This window comes from Centroberyx gerrardi, chromosome 21 (genome assembly GCF_048128805.1).
Source record: "Centroberyx gerrardi isolate f3 chromosome 21, fCenGer3.hap1.cur.20231027, whole genome shotgun sequence".
Lineage (NCBI taxonomy): Eukaryota > Metazoa > Chordata > Actinopteri > Beryciformes > Berycidae > Centroberyx > Centroberyx gerrardi.
In genome coordinates this window covers 14,141,953-14,157,664 of record NC_136017.1, presented here as the reverse complement: position 1 = coordinate 14,157,664, position 15,712 = coordinate 14,141,953, and the positions used below count along the sequence as shown (strand labels likewise).

General features: G+C 39.7%; 1 protein-coding gene across 1 annotated transcript; it reads right to left on the bottom strand.

Moving 5' to 3' along the window:
- Window positions 1–9,761: 9,761 nt before the first annotated feature.
- On the bottom strand, window positions 9,762–15,354 carry en1b (engrailed homeobox 1b). Its single transcript, XM_071902352.2, has 3 exons — window positions 14,823–15,354; window positions 11,665–11,667; window positions 9,762–10,081 (listed from the first exon to the last, which is right to left on the bottom strand). Exons 1-3 carry the CDS (start codon window positions 15,352–15,354, stop codon window positions 9,762–9,764), a joined length of 855 nt encoding a protein of 284 aa, XP_071758453.1.
- Window positions 15,355–15,712: the final 358 nt, after the last annotated feature.

Sequence of the window (15,712 nt, the reverse complement as noted above, 5' to 3'; positions counted from 1 at the left end):
CACCCACACACACACACACACACATACACAAAGATCGAGAGAGAGAGGCAGTGGGAAGATAAAGTGGTTCCACATGTGGAAGGCATGAAGAAAAGGAGGTGCATGTGACCACCCATAGAACAGGGGAATCCCAGGTGTCTCTGCCTTTGTTCTCACTTTGTGTGTGTGTGTGTGTGTGCATATATGCATGTGTGTGTGTGGGTGTATGTGTACACACCTCTATCAAAGACTGACTATGAGGATGGGAGTGGAAAATCGGCACCACACACATCACTGTACGGAGTTAGAAATAGGACGGAAAGCGTGGAACGACGAAAGTTTCAAATTCTACTGAAGTACAGCACCGTTTCTTGTGTTTCAGCATTTTTCAAATTACAAAATATATAAATATGAGGAAAAAATTTGCAAAATGCTGTATGATCGTTTGGGAAAAAGAGTCCTTAACCCTGAGTTCATCATTAAATATCACTAAAACGTATAGGATCGACTCTGTGTTATTATTTTAAATACCAACGACTTAAGTTTCCTACAGTCTTTTAAAAAATTATGTAAAGGTGTTTTAATTTTGTGCTGTCAATCATTTTGTGAGAGGATATTTTACTTTTTTTTTTCAAACTATAGAAATCTTATCTTGGAACAAAACTCTTTAAGTGTTTATAAAAATTCTGCTTTTTTTCTCTTGTTTATGAATACATTTTAATTAACGCGAATGGGAAACATTTCAAAATAAAGCACTACCCTTGCCTATGAGAAATAAAGTGTCGCTGCTTCTTCATGTTGTTTTGGAGTAAAAGTTCTCACACTGATTAACGTATTGGATATGATGACTTCTTTTGAGACAGATGAAGCACATAAAACCATTTGCCAGCAGCCGAATTGATGTGTTGTCTGCCACAGAGCTGTGGCTGGAGATGCACTGTCATTTCGTGACGCTTCCTTTTTAATTAAAGTGCAAAACGGTACGCTGCCTTCCCGGTAGCACGCTATATATTGGAAAATTACATCCTTACATCCTGGATCTTCTTCTGAAAAAAAACAAAAAAAAAACTACAGAGCCGGTAGAGGAGGAAGATTGGGTTACCGATGAACCAAGAAATATCTCTTTTTTATCCCTATGTGACATGGATGTGAACAAGGTCATCCAAGGTTGTAGATTTTTTTTTTTTTTTTTTTTAAATATGTAATTCCAGCTCTATTTTATGCTTGAAACATAGACTGAAACCTCATTTCAACCAACACTCCCATGCACAGAAACTGGAAATTGGACTTTGCTTAGACTTTGGATCCTCTGAAAAAACTGTACAACTGGATTTCTGGAACACAGTGTGGAGCTGTACAATAAAACAAAGTATCCTCTAAACTTACTTTTGGCTGGAGTAAGCTCAAGGATCTGTAAATTATTATTTTTTTTCCATATATGATCCATTTCTCTGCACAATAGAGCAACAAATTCAACAACAAAGTGAATGTTGAGGATGTTTCCCTTCACTTTTGACCTGAATACAACAGTTAACAAGGCAGTTTGCATGACATACTGTGTGTTAGCAATGCCCCCCCCTTCCCCCTCCACACACACACACACACACACACATCACCCCTCCAAATCACCCCCTGGCGGGCAGAGTAAACAAGTGGCGCTGTGTATATCCTCCATGTAATCTGGATTTAGCTTGGTGAGATCACGGCTGTTGGAGCAGAGAGCCCCTGGACGCTCAGCTGCATTGTGGGAGGTTCCCTCTCAATGCCACCTTTGTCTGTGTGTGTGTGTGTGTGTGTGTGTGTGGTGTGGTGTGTGTGTGTGTGTGTGTGTCTGAGATAGTGCGGTCCAGTTGACAGCCCATCAAAAGCCATGAGTCAAGTTCAGCATACTACTACTCTTGAAAACACACACACACACAACGATGCATGCACATACACACACACACACACACACACACGCACCAGACCAGGGTCAAATAGTACTTGCAAATAATTCTTAATGTTTCTTAAGAGTGTTTCTCTCTCTCTCCCTCTCTCTCTCTCTCTCTCACACACACACACACCACACCGCAGATGTTATTCCAAGTCAAGTGAGTCAAGTGCAAAGGAGGATTTGACCTCTCGACAGTTCACAGACAAACCAATAATATTTGGACAGAGTGACGATCAACATTTCATATTTTTGGTATTTCTTCATATCGTACATATTCTTTTTTTTGTTTGTCTCAGTAAATTCTACTTTTGCTCATTTGCATACCTTCATAATGCTGTAATCCATACTTTTTTTTTCATACTTTTTATATATACATTTCTGCTTAACATATGCTGATGTTGAAATTGTCAATTGTGTGTAACCCTCATTTGCAGTATTCTACAGTGCCTATAGTGTATTTTTTCTTTGGTGTCTCCTGCTACTTTATGCTGCCGCAACAAATTTCCTCATTACAGTTTCATCTTATCTTAACTGCACTTCTTTCGTCCAATCAGAAATTGAGTGAAACCTCATAGAAGGCATTTTCTCAGCACTTTTGGTTAAAGTGAACAAAACACTCTATTAATCTTTTTTTCTCTTACATTTGAAGTGCCGGTCGGCTCATCGGTGGATGGACAGACTTAAGACCTACATCATGTATTCTCAATGCGACGGATTTGACTCCTGGCTTCCTGCCTTAGTTGCACTCCGTCTCTTCTCCACACCCAGTATATCCTTTCACTCCACACTGTATACTATTTAAAACAGCACAAACGTTAGAGAAATCATCTTTACATTTGGAAAAAAAAGTTGAAACGCTAAAAGAGGAGGGTGCCTACCAACTAAACAGTTTCATTTCAAAACACTTGCAGATAAAACAGACATTTTATGAGACTAATGATCAATAAGTTGCAGCCCACAGTTGGGTGAACTGACTAATTTTATTTTTACTTAATTTACTGGGCGCACAGTGAGAAAATAGATAAGAAAAGCTATTCTGATTGCAGCGTGCTTACTCCCAACTGCATGACAAGTGGTGCAATTTTGCATTAAATCTAAAAACAAGGGGGTCTCTGATGGGGGGTCCCACAGCCAAATGAGGATCTAATTTAGATTTTTTTAAAAGTTTGAAACCCCCTTGAAAAAGTACCTCTCTCTCCCTTCTCTCTCCGCTCTTCTCTCTTCCTCCCTCCCCCCCTCTCCTTCCATTCTGGAGGCAGCAGCTGGGAAGGAATTACTCTAAACTTCTCTACTTAGCACCGCCACCGTCACAGGGCAGTGATCTAAGAAGCTCTTTTAAATGGGCTGCCGCTCTGTGTGTGTGTGTGTGTGTGTGTGTGTGTGTGTGTGTGTGCGTGCGTGCGTGCATGGGTGTGTGTTAACCCAGGGTTTCTTTTCCTGCCGTTTTGCACATGCTTGTATATCTCTGCATGGGTGCATTTCTTTGTGTCCTGGGCACTGTGTGTGTGTGTGTGTGTGTGTGTGTATCTGTCTGTCTGTCTGTGTCATGGCATAATTGAATGAATTTACCACATAAAAGCTGCCTTTTTAAAGATAGTGTTTATTGCTGCCTTGTTTACGTCTATTTTCCAGATACACACTCTGAAAACTTCATTTGCACGGACTGGTGAAGTTCTAACAGCCTCTCGGTTTGATTGACAGGTTGTTAGCTTGTGTGTTTCTGGGGGAGAGAATCCAGTTTGCCCTGCTTTCATGCCCTCTGCACAGCCTGCCAGTGACAAAATGTGTGTGTTGTGTGTCACCCTAATCTCCTGCATCCTATAGTGCTGCACTGTAATACACAACCTTTGTTTTCTTGCATTGATGTAGTGGAAAATCAAAAGATGGGGAAAGTATGAACTCCAGTTGACAGACAAACATACAAAATAATACTGATTTAGATTTTCCCATAACTTAAATCTGTTTGAAACTTTTAACTATAATGTATACTATGAATTTGCATCATACAGATTTAGATTTGCTGGAAAAGGCGGGTAAACGGACTTTCCCAAATACAATAAAGCTCAGAAAGTGAGATACGGTGTGGTTATCTTCCACTGGACTGTGAGTCACTGCTGCCACATGCATGACTCCTTGGCCAAAAGCGTCATTAGATTTATTCCGAGTGTCACCCCAGCCAAAAACGCGGCATGTGAAATGTTTGTGAGCGTAGTGAATGAATAACAGTTTGGGACAAAACAGCACAATATGAGTGTGCGTGGAAGTCTAAAGGTCACCGTGCACTGGCAACTTTCTGAGGCAATGCAAATAGGGCTGTATGATGGGATGGGCTGCTGGATGGAGCACAGTGTGTGTGTGTGTGTGTGAGTGTGTGTGTGTGTGCATGTATAAGAACAGAAATACCCATACTTCTAAGCCTATTTCTGACGCCCATGGTGCCTCGTGAATTTAACTTTCCTCCAAGAGAAGAAGAATAATCCTATTCTGCTTCTACAAAACTTTATTGGGAGAGGGAGGTTTCTGGTGTGTTTATGTGTGTATATGTGTGTCTGCTGGTTAGTGGTTTTCCATTGTATTGGGTTTTTTTTTTTTCTAGAAGAATACAAGCCTCGCTGTCTCCTTTATTCACATGAAGTTTAACCCCCCAAATTCAGCATGGGTTACGCACCCTTTGCTGTAATTTGTGGATATTATATAACACCATTGTTCTTCTCATTGGGGGGAGGCTGATAATGCCTCGTTTTGTGTGTGTGCGTGTGTGTGTGTGTGTGTGTGTGTGTGTGTGTGTGCTCAACCTCGCTCTCTCCTACCTGCTATGAATCCAACTCGGCTCTCTCCCCCCTTTTAAACGGCGAGATTTCCAGTGTGTATTCTCCTTTTATTGCTTTCATTTGCATATAAATTAAATCCATATTGTGCCTGCGAGGCAGACTATGCTAAGTATGCAAACGATCCCTGGCTTTTCTTTGTTTTACAGATAAACCCTCGGCTTCCTAAATGACAAGGTGGGAGGGGGGGGGGGGGGGGGAGAAAAAAAATCCTCTCACTGTTTCATAATTGTATGAATTTTAAATACACTGTCATAAGACCCTCTTCCACATTCACAGCGGGGAATAAAACTATTATTATAATATTAGAGTTTGGAGTTAGCTGACCCGTGAAGAGCCGAGCAGGCAGGCCCTCACCTCTGTTCACACATGCAGGCCAGATGGCCAAATAGCCAGAAATTAGAAATACATTAGGTCTATATGTGCTTCAGAAACTTATTGACAACCTCTCACTTGCTTTAGTGTGGTGATGAAAACCAAAATGTGGAAAAACTATCTCAAAGACTCTTCATCTGATGTAAAATACTTTCTCTGGTACAAACTATAAACAAAATATCAAATCTAGCCCAGTTATTGTTTATGGCATAAACCAATGGGTTCTCAAATAGACGCACATTACAGCCACAAAGCCCCATTTGATCAGATTTAGTCCCTGGGACCCATATGGGAAGATTTGTGTTGTATTGATTTATCATTGAACTGTATAGCTGTCTAGACTGGAGAGGAGATAAAAGTGGTGAAAGCTGTGACTCTTATGCTTTCTCTATCTGGGATGATTTCTAGTGAAAAAACAAATAATATGACAAACTATTCCTTATTTTGCTGGGGACCCCCTGGAACCTGTTCAAGGACCTCTGGAGGTCCCCAAACCCCACTATGAGAACCACAGGCTTAGCCCATACAGAAAGGCTGCTATGGAGCCTGCTTTATAGTTTACCTGCACCAAGTCTGACTCGATCTGCTGTCGGCTGTCTGCATTGGGAGTTAAAGATGAACTGCATTTAAAGCAAAAGCCATATCACCATTAAGGAAAAATAACATAATAGGCCGATAATAATTAGTAATGTAACAGTTTTCCGTCTGAACAAATTATTTACTCACACTTTTGGGGATTTTTCAGCCCATTTCACTTTTTCTTGCCCTCAGTAGCCTAAATAGCCTGAATCACACAATAACATTTTACTCCACTACACGTACACTCTAAAACATGAATGCATAACAGACAGGAAGTATCGGCACCGTCTCACTCATAAGGGATATTAAATCAATAAAATAATATTGCCTTTCTCTTATTGTTTTATTAACTTCAGCATAGATGCAACTCCTAATAGAAAATAATAGCCTACTTTATGATTATGCTCCATAACAATAAACGTGGCGATATCTGCGTATGATTAGGCCTACATTTACTGTGAGGACCTTTACCTTTGAGGCATAACTAAATCAATAAATACCCAATATTTTAAATAGGCTACTATACTAGACTAGATATTAATTAAAATGTGTATAATACCCTGTAATAACACCAAAACAAGCACTGGACCGCTGTGATGTTACTGTCACACACTTGTTGAAATCAATTATTAATGCGCGATGCTGCGCGCTTATTAAATGTGTTTGCTATAGGCAGAGCTGAACATAAACGCAACAACAGCTGAAATAATTAAAACGCCTGAAACGAGGAGGCCGTGAACCCTGCGCCTCCTCTGCAGACCACACAGGCTCGTTAGCTCTTCATTAAATAATCCGATCTGATATCAGCTGTATAGGCGACATAACAAACAGCAGTAATATGACCGCGACAGTCAATATACTGTATGATACACACTTGGGTAGAGTCGTACATAGAAAAGGTCAATCATTTCATCCATTCAGTCTTAAAATCCATTTAATTTTTTAAAGCAAGTGGGAAAAAAATCTGCCCTTTAGTTTCCAATGCAGTCTGACTTGCTGTAGAATTTTCTATAGGCTAATATAGCAAATATCTTGAACCAAGGCGGGAAAAATCAAGAAAATGATTGAAACAAGTTGCATTGGAAACAAGTGAAATTATTCCGCCCTCAGGCAGATTTTTTTATTTTTTTTATCATGTTTTATCAGAAAAATACGATTTTAAGGCTCGGATTTAGATGAAATGACTTGCTAAGATTGACATTTTTAGGCCGAAAGGCTGCATTGGTGAAAATAATACACACGTTGCAACTATGTATGAAATTAGCAGAAGGTGGACTTGATATTAGCCTTTAAATGAGCAGCATTGCGGTTAAGCATCTGTGTTAGAGCTGCATGATGCAGCAGTGAACAGATAGATGCGAAACAGATAAAGTTGCAGTATATCGGCTGTGAGAGAGCGACTGAGAAATGAGAAATGTGAATGCATCTCCAATAACTAATTATAACAGACTGCAGGGAGGGAAGGAAGGAAGGGAGGAAGGAAGGAAGGGAGAGAAAGAAAGAAAGAAAGAAAGAAAGGCAGAAAGAAAGAAAGAAAGAAAGAAAGAAAGAAAGAAGGAAAGGAAGAAAGAAAGAAAGGAGGGACAAAAATTAGAAAAGAAGGAAAGAAAAGATGGAGGAAAGTAAGAAAGAGTAAGGAAGGAATGAAGGGAGGGAGGAAAAAATAAAAATAAAAATAAAAACAAACAAACAAATGTGGGACAAAAATGAGGGAAGAAAGAAAGAATAGATGGGGAAGAAAGAAAGGGTAAGGAATGAAGGGAGGGAGAGAAGAAAGAAAGAAAGAAAGAAAGAAAGAAAGAAAAAGAAAGGAGGGACAAAAATAGGAAACAAAGAAAGAAAGGATGAGGGAAGAAAGAAAGGGTAAGGAAGGAATGAAGGGAAGGAGGGAGGAAAGAAAGAAAGAGAAAGAAACAAAACAACAAACGATGGGACAAAACTGAGGGAAGAAAGAAAGAATAGATGGAGGGAAGAAAGAAAGGGTGAGGAAGGAAGGGATGAAGGGAGGGAGGGAAGAAAGAAAGAAAGAAAGAAAGAAAGAAAGAAAGAAAGATGAAAAGAGATGAAAAACAATAGAGTGAATAGTAAACATAGCTGTCCGACTAACTCTTGAAATCACTCTTTGTTTGTCTGACAGTGATTAAATGGTAAATAATAATTTGAGTAATCTCTGACCTCCAGACAGTAATAATCATGAAGCATTACAGCCTCCAAACACTATATCAATTATATTTAAAAAAAACAAAAAGGTTAATTTATACTGTTTTCCCTCACAAGAGCCTGTCCTAATATAACTTCCATCATCTTGAGACTATTGAGATTGTCATTAGAAGGAAAAGTTTTTGTATGATAATAAACAATGTCACTCCAGCATGATTTCTCTGGAGTATAATCCATATTAGTGTTTTCAAGGCGTACTAATAATTCTCCAAAGAACCCTGTTTAAAAATTAGTAAAATTCTGAAATACATTGTTGAATAATAAGATAATTCTGTAGTCAAATATACAAACAACTCTCACTATACTGGGACCTTGTAGCTACACATAGGGTCCCTGTATGACGACTTGTTTTGTCTGCTCCGCCTGACCTTGGGGTGCTGGCCTTTGATTCGGAGCTAGACACAAAGGCACACACACACACACTCTCTCTCTCTCTCTCTCTCTCTCACACACACACACACACACACGTCATGTCACGGAGTTCACAGCCAGGCTCTATCAAACCTGAACCTGGGGTCACATGAGGCCGAACGGGCCAAATGAACCCCATGGAGGACAGGCTGGTTCCCTCTAAAACATGATGATATAGGACGACACTGACAAGCAGACATGTTGTTGTCAGATCTCTTCAGTAATTCCACCCATTTTATTTTGGCTCCTCCAGACAGCCTGCCTTCTCTCTGAGTGAAAGTAACAGATATGAAATCTTGTAAATGCCCAGAATAGATGAATAGGTGAAATGTTATCCATTATAGTGAAACAACCGGTGTCTGATTTTGCTGAAAGAGGAGCAGTGGGGGGAGGCCTGTGTGTGTGTGTGCGTGCGTGCGTGTGTGTGTGTGTGTGTGTGTGTATTTGTGTCCCTACACCATGATTCTCAAATATCAAAATAATAAAAATTTCGAATTTCAAATAATCCCTATAGGTAGTCTATGTGGTTAAAGAATTTAAAAGCGTGTAAGTTTGCTCCTTTAAATTTGCCGTGTGAACTTTATATGCCCTTATATATTTTATGTTCTCATGTATGTATTTTATAAGGATGTTGGAAGGTCTTGTTAACATAATGATTGGTATGTGGTTTCGTTAAAACACATTTAACTGGAGTCTACAAGCTGAAAAATAACAACAATAATAATAACACTAGCAAACACGTAATATTTTAAAAACTTTTTATGAATTTCTCCCTACAAATTTCAATTAAATTACTCAAAAGGAAGCATTACCACTTAATAATAAATCGGTATAATCCCTGGCTGAAATCATGATGAATAATAATTGAATAATTGTCTCCGAATTATCTCCGAATAGTGCAACAGAAAGTCATGGCGCATCAATGCTTCAAATAGAAAACAAATAAATAAATCTAGTCCAGCAATCTAATGTTTTCTTTTTTTATTTCAGACTACATATCTCTGAACATATTAAAATCTTTGGCTTGGTTGAGTCTGTGAAATGACGTGTTGAAGGAAATATGGCGCAAACATGGAGAGGGACAGAGAGCACAAAACCTAGAGCCAATCAGACACTTACTAAAAAACAATGAGCGACATTATAATATTATATAAAGAAATGATAAAAATCTCCAGCAAGTAGGGATCGTATGAGAGATAGCCTATGTACCCCTTACCTGAAATTAAATATATACAACATGATAACTGTGTGGCTATATAAACTTTAATAACGCTCGATCATTTATATAATTATGTCCATATACTGTTACCATAAACAGAAATCTGTTCTTTTTAAATAGCGTTTCCCCCACTTCCAGTCCAAATGGTATTTTTTAATCTCCAAAAGCCAAAAGCGAGGCAGCGGCCCCCAGTCTGTAAAGAGTCCGGGCCGCCAGCCTACTCGCTGTCCTCCTTCTCTTCCTGCACGGTGGTCGTTGAATGGTTGTAAAGTCCTTGGGCCATGAGCTGCAGGGCCAGGCCGTTCTTGTAGCCGCTGGCCTTTTTAATTTTCGCCCGCTTATTCTGGAACCAGATTTTAATTTGGGACTCGTTCAGGTTGAGTTCCTGGGCCAGAGACTGTCTCCGCTGCTCCGTTATGTACCGGTTGGCCTGGAACTCCGTTTTCAGTCTCTGCAGCTGCTCGGCCGTGAACGCCGTCCTGGGCCGCTTGTCCTCCTTCTCGTTTTTCTTCTTTTTCAGTTTCCGTGTCCTCGGGCCTGGTGTGGAAACAACAATGGGACGAACACGTAAATGTCAGCAAGTGCTGCACAGCACACACAAATATAGCCTAGCTACTAGAGGCCTCACAAAGTCCCTGCATCTATTGTGATTTACCACCAAAACTTATAAAGTTAGATCGACTGAACGTCTCACCGATGACTGACAAGATATTATTATTATTTGGTCAACACGAGAAATTATCAGACGCAGGTCACCGCTTAGAGGAAACATTGTGCCTGAATGTTCCCCTGAATGCTCTTTTTTTTATTTTTATTTTTTTTTAGATATGGCTTTCAAATACATTTCTGATATTTCTGCTTGATCTTTACTCTCCATTATAATGATAAATACTACAAGATCAAATTTGGACTGACTTTGGCTAAGGTATGGCAAGTGCCACACCCTGCCATACCCAATTAACGCCCATGGGCCTCGTCCCAAACCACCATCAGCCTTTACAGCCTTTACAGCCTGCATACACATTCAACAAGACTATTCAAACTCTCACCAATGAATTCTCACTTTTAGCTAGAAATGACCTGCTAAAATATGAAGATACATCCTACTGCCTGCTAACTAATTGAATGCAAAGGTGACTATTATCCTATCAAGTAGCCTAATTAAGCAATAAATGACATGGGGCCATAGATTATAGTGATTTTACAACAGCTGAGAGGCGTGGTTACGGTAACACACTATTGTATTAAAAAGGACACGAATGTTCAAAGATATCTTATTTTAAATCAATAGCTTAATAATTAAATAATAATGATAATAATAATAATTAAATAATATTTTTCCGTCAAGCAACATAGTTCCTGGACGTGGTTGCAAAGTGACGCATGATTAGCGTTATGACTGTTGATTAATTAATATTTAAATTAAGTGTTATGAGGTCACATGTGTGTTTATGGGGTATTCTCGAGTAGGCTGGAAACTCAGCCAATCAGAACTGAGGACCGAAACTATCCGTTTGATAAAACTCAAGTAGGCCTAACACCAGAAATACAAAATGAAAAAATCCATGGGCGTCAATTAGGTATGGAAAGATGTGGGAGTCGCCACAACTTAACTTGATTTCAAATTTAATCTTGTAGTTTTGATCATTATGATGGGAGGGCAAATTTATCAATACACATTATAATGTTACTATCCATTGTGCCATAATCCAACGTGAGCATTTATATACAGGCCCAATTCAGAGTTTAACAGAATTATATACTATCATGCAAATTAGTATACCATAGGAAAATCGAAGTAGGTACCATAGGAAAAATCGCCAAAAATGTATTTAGGAGACATATCTGAAAAAACACACCAGGGGAGCATTCAGGACCAATGTTCTCTCTAAAGCTGTGTCTAATTATTTATCACAGTGATCAAATAATAATATATTGTCAGTCATCAGTCATTGCTCCACCTTGTCCCCAGGAATTTAGTTGATAGAAGCAGGTTTGGACGTTATGCTGTACTGGATTCAGGGACTTTGCAGCAGCTTATAGTGTTTAGTGAAGGGCCGCCCCTGTAAAAGTCTGATGCATCACATCTGACTCATTACCTCGCCAAAACAAGCAGTCACCCGCTGCCATGGTTCAAATGAAATAAGCTGCTTTTGACCAGAGTCCTACTGCAGATTCACAGCAGCACAAGTCCACATCAACAGAGTGCGCTCTATAAAAAACCTCAATATCCTTTAATACAGAAGGATGACTAGGTTTAGCATGTAGCTGGCTGCAGGCATGAGGGAAGATCTGGCCTAAATGCACCAACAAAAGTTCACTAGCAAAAATGTAATAGTAATTTATGCACACTACAGCTAAATGGAGCATTATCGTTAGCGCACAACTCACATTATTTACATATTATTGATATTATCTATACTTTGAGTAGCTATACCGGATGCTTTACGCATAATAAAATGTAGCATCTTACTTGCATCGTGTCTATGTAGAGCTGAGTGACGTGAGATGGTTGTTCATTTTAACCAGAACTCATTTCACACATGGACAAGTAAAGTGATACTGAAAGAAAGAATAACCCTAAATTTTATATTGTGTCATTAGTTGCTAAAAAAACCCCATAAGAGGGCCCTTGACCTTCATGTCCCTCACTTTAAACATCAAACATCAAACACAGTAAAAACCATCATCACCATCATCATCGCAACGCAAACAACCATCAATATAAACAAAAATCAGTTACATTTTCAGAAAAGTATTCATCTAGTCTATATTTTTCCCTGAAAATACCTCATATAATTTACATCGGTTTGATACAACTTACTATGTTATGAATTTACATCATAAAGATTCAATCTAGTCTAAAAAGACGTTAAACTGCACAGATAGAAAGGTGGTAAAGTGTGTTTTGGTGGGTTTACCCTTCACTACATCTCTGATCACATAAGGAAACGAGAATTCAGTTGTGGGTAAAACAAAATGCATACACAGTTAACATCCTAGCGCTCCTTAGCCTGTTAGTCGCTTGTAATGCTGACGATCCAGGAGTCTCGAGGTTAGTAAATATAAATGTGTAGGAACGACCAGGCCTGGGATTAGGACTTCATCTTTGTTCTGTGGTTATTATGAGTTACATAACGATTTAGAAACGCACCCTCGTGTAGCTGTAAATAACAAGCTTACACACTCTTTTAACTCCTCTAATTTTGTCTCAAGACAATTGAACGCCTGCCTTCTCTGGTCCAATTTATTGGCCCACAATCACAAAAGCAGTCGGGATAATTGAAGTCAACACAGGATTTTGAATGAATGAATGAGCTAAGCTAGTAAAACTCTCAGTCCAAGGCTTATAAGGGGGAAGAAATTTAAATGGTTTACGGAAAATAATTATTGCAACAATTACTGTCATAAAATATTCTTTTTCAAACTGACTCATTACAATGGCTACTAAATGGCTAATGAAATACTGACCCAATCCATCAGTCATCTTTTCTGACTATGAGGAAGAAACTAGTTTGGCCTAAATAGCAATTTAAAAACAAACGTTCAAAACAATGGGTTCAATGAGGCATACATGCTTAATGTAAACGTTGGATTGCTATATAAACGTCCGTTTCTATATAACAGTCCGTTAAGACCTCAACGAAAAATCACTCTTATAATATTTATGTATAGGGACTTGAAAGTGTCTGGTACACAAAAGTGGGTTTATAGTGACCCTATCGTACCAGAAAGCCTTTTTAAAAAAAAAAAATCTCATATCACTATAATATTCCTGTAATATCCCTATATTGACTTTAAGTTTCTATTTTCTATTTTCTATAGTAGGGCCTACTCTACTAAAATTATAATTGTTATAAAATGATACCATTTCTGTTAAAAAGTATTTTTTAATGTGATGCATAGACAAGCCAGAAAGAGCAGGACTGAGATTTTAGCTATAATCTGCTATAATATCTTGCCACGCCGAATTATGGTTGTTAACTTTTAATATTTAATAACTATTTATTACATTGTTAGTCTTCGATGGCGACTAGAAACAAAATAGGTCTGATTCTAAAAACGATGCTCTCCCATTCAATAAATGCCCCATACTCTCTTTTCCTATAGCGTTGTGTAAAAATACATAGCCTATATTTCCACAGGGCATGGAAACGACGAAGGCCTAAAATTACACTTATTAGAGAAGTCTTAAGGATACTGGCATGACGACCGCATTGTGCAATAGTGTGATGCTATTGATTCCCTTTGTGCTCACTTGATGCATAGGCCTATTCTAGAAAGATAAACTACACTACACTGACACAAACTGACACTACACAATGGGTCATAACGTGTAGGCTACACTCTCGCCGTTATGTGTAGGCCTGTGTGTGTGTGTGTGTGTGTGTGTGTGTGTGTGTGTAATAATTGCATGTTTTACGTAGGCTTTGGCTGTACTTATCAGTTTTGCTACTTCCCCTTACAATTATGAATAAGGTAGACTGGAGCCTCATGAATATATGACTGGACACAGAGAGATCCTATAACGAAAAATCACTATACATCACTATAACACTCCCATAATATTCATATGCTGTGTCTGTGATACTGAACAGTGAGTTAACCTGGTATTTTTTTTATTCCCTATGGTATCACTATAATATTACTTATAAGGACTTAGGCCTATATGTTTGCTGTAATATTTGTATAATAACCTTTAAAGTTGGTTTTATAAAACGGATACTGCCGGTCCTTAGTTCTGATTGGCTGAGTCGCGCGCGAACCCGTTGCAAAATAGGCCTATACCTGATAATTGCACACCTGTGACCGCATCACAGTAAATTTAAACATTAGTGCGCTAACCGAAAATCACCACTCATACCACTATTTAGGCTATGTGTCGCTTAGCAACCACATTGTTTAGCTACTGTTCATGGACTATAGGCTACTGCTTCAAGGAATAAAATAATATTTAAGTAGCCTAATTATTGCTGATTTAAAAAAATAAAGAGTTATTGGCCATTCGTGTTCTTTTTTTTTATTACAGTAGTGTGTTACCACCGTTTTATAAAAGCAAGAAGCCATTCAAGGCAGAGGGTTTACAGTGATTTTTAGAACAGCCAGGTGTCAGGCACAGCGTGGAGGATTACTATAGTTTACTATAGGGCATATATACTATAATACCATGGAGAAAAACAGAGAAGTCAACATAGTACGCTGTCAACAATGTTTCCCAGCAGCAAACACACCTTCAAACATCCCATGCAGTCTAATTCGGGGACTACTAGCGCCTTACCAGATGAGGGCCGGTCCGAGTACCGTGTACAGTAAACCCAAGCGGGCCATAACAGCGGTTGGGATTCTTTAGCGGGCGGAGATCCTCCATTGCTGCCACTCACAACCACAATTGACGAGGGGCTGTCTGTGTATCTGGTAGTCCCGTTGCCCGCCGGCTCGCCTTGTTTCGACGAGTTCTGCTTCGAGGACGGCGAGGAAGACGTCGACGAAGAGGAGGAAGGCGAGGAAGAGGTGCTGTCGCTGCTGCAGTTGGAGTCCAGGCAGAGGCTGCCGGCGTGAGGCGGCCTCGTTATCAGCGGGTTGACGTTTTCTCTGCCCGGCGTCTGGCTCCGCTCGCGGCACCCCGACTCCTTTTTACAGCCAAAGTCCGGCCGGAGGATGTTGTCGATGAAAAAGTTCGTGGTTCTGTGCCCCTGCTGAGCGGCCTGATGGGGCAAAATCATCGGAGGAGACGGGAGGTTTGGCGACAGGGACATGCTCTCCTCCTCGGTCGAGTCCCGGCCGTTGTTTGGGTCCTTTTGCTCTTCCATAGTAATAACGGTGGGACGACGAAAATTCGGCCCGCTTTTCCACACCAAACTCCACTTGTTGCTCACTCTCCCTCCCCCCTCCGGTATCCAAATTAGACGGACAGCATGTAAAACAAGCCTCTTCGCTACAATAAAACGAAGGTGTGATAAATACCTGTGTTACTTTGGAATATCATCTACACCGTCGACATGTTGTCTCCTAATAGCCTTCCAAGACCTGGCACGAGCGAACAGCTCCACATTACCGGTGTCCCTGCCTCTCCCCGATGCAGCATAATGTGTGTGTACGCTCTTTCTAAACTCTCCTAAAACCGTTATCTCCCCCCGCACTGACTTGTGTGTGTTTTTTTTCTCTCTT

Coding starts and splice junctions, on each gene's coding strand:
- en1b (XM_071902352.2), bottom strand. CDS start 15,354: ATGGAAGAGCAAAAGGACCCAAACAACGGCCGGGACTCGACCGAGGAG.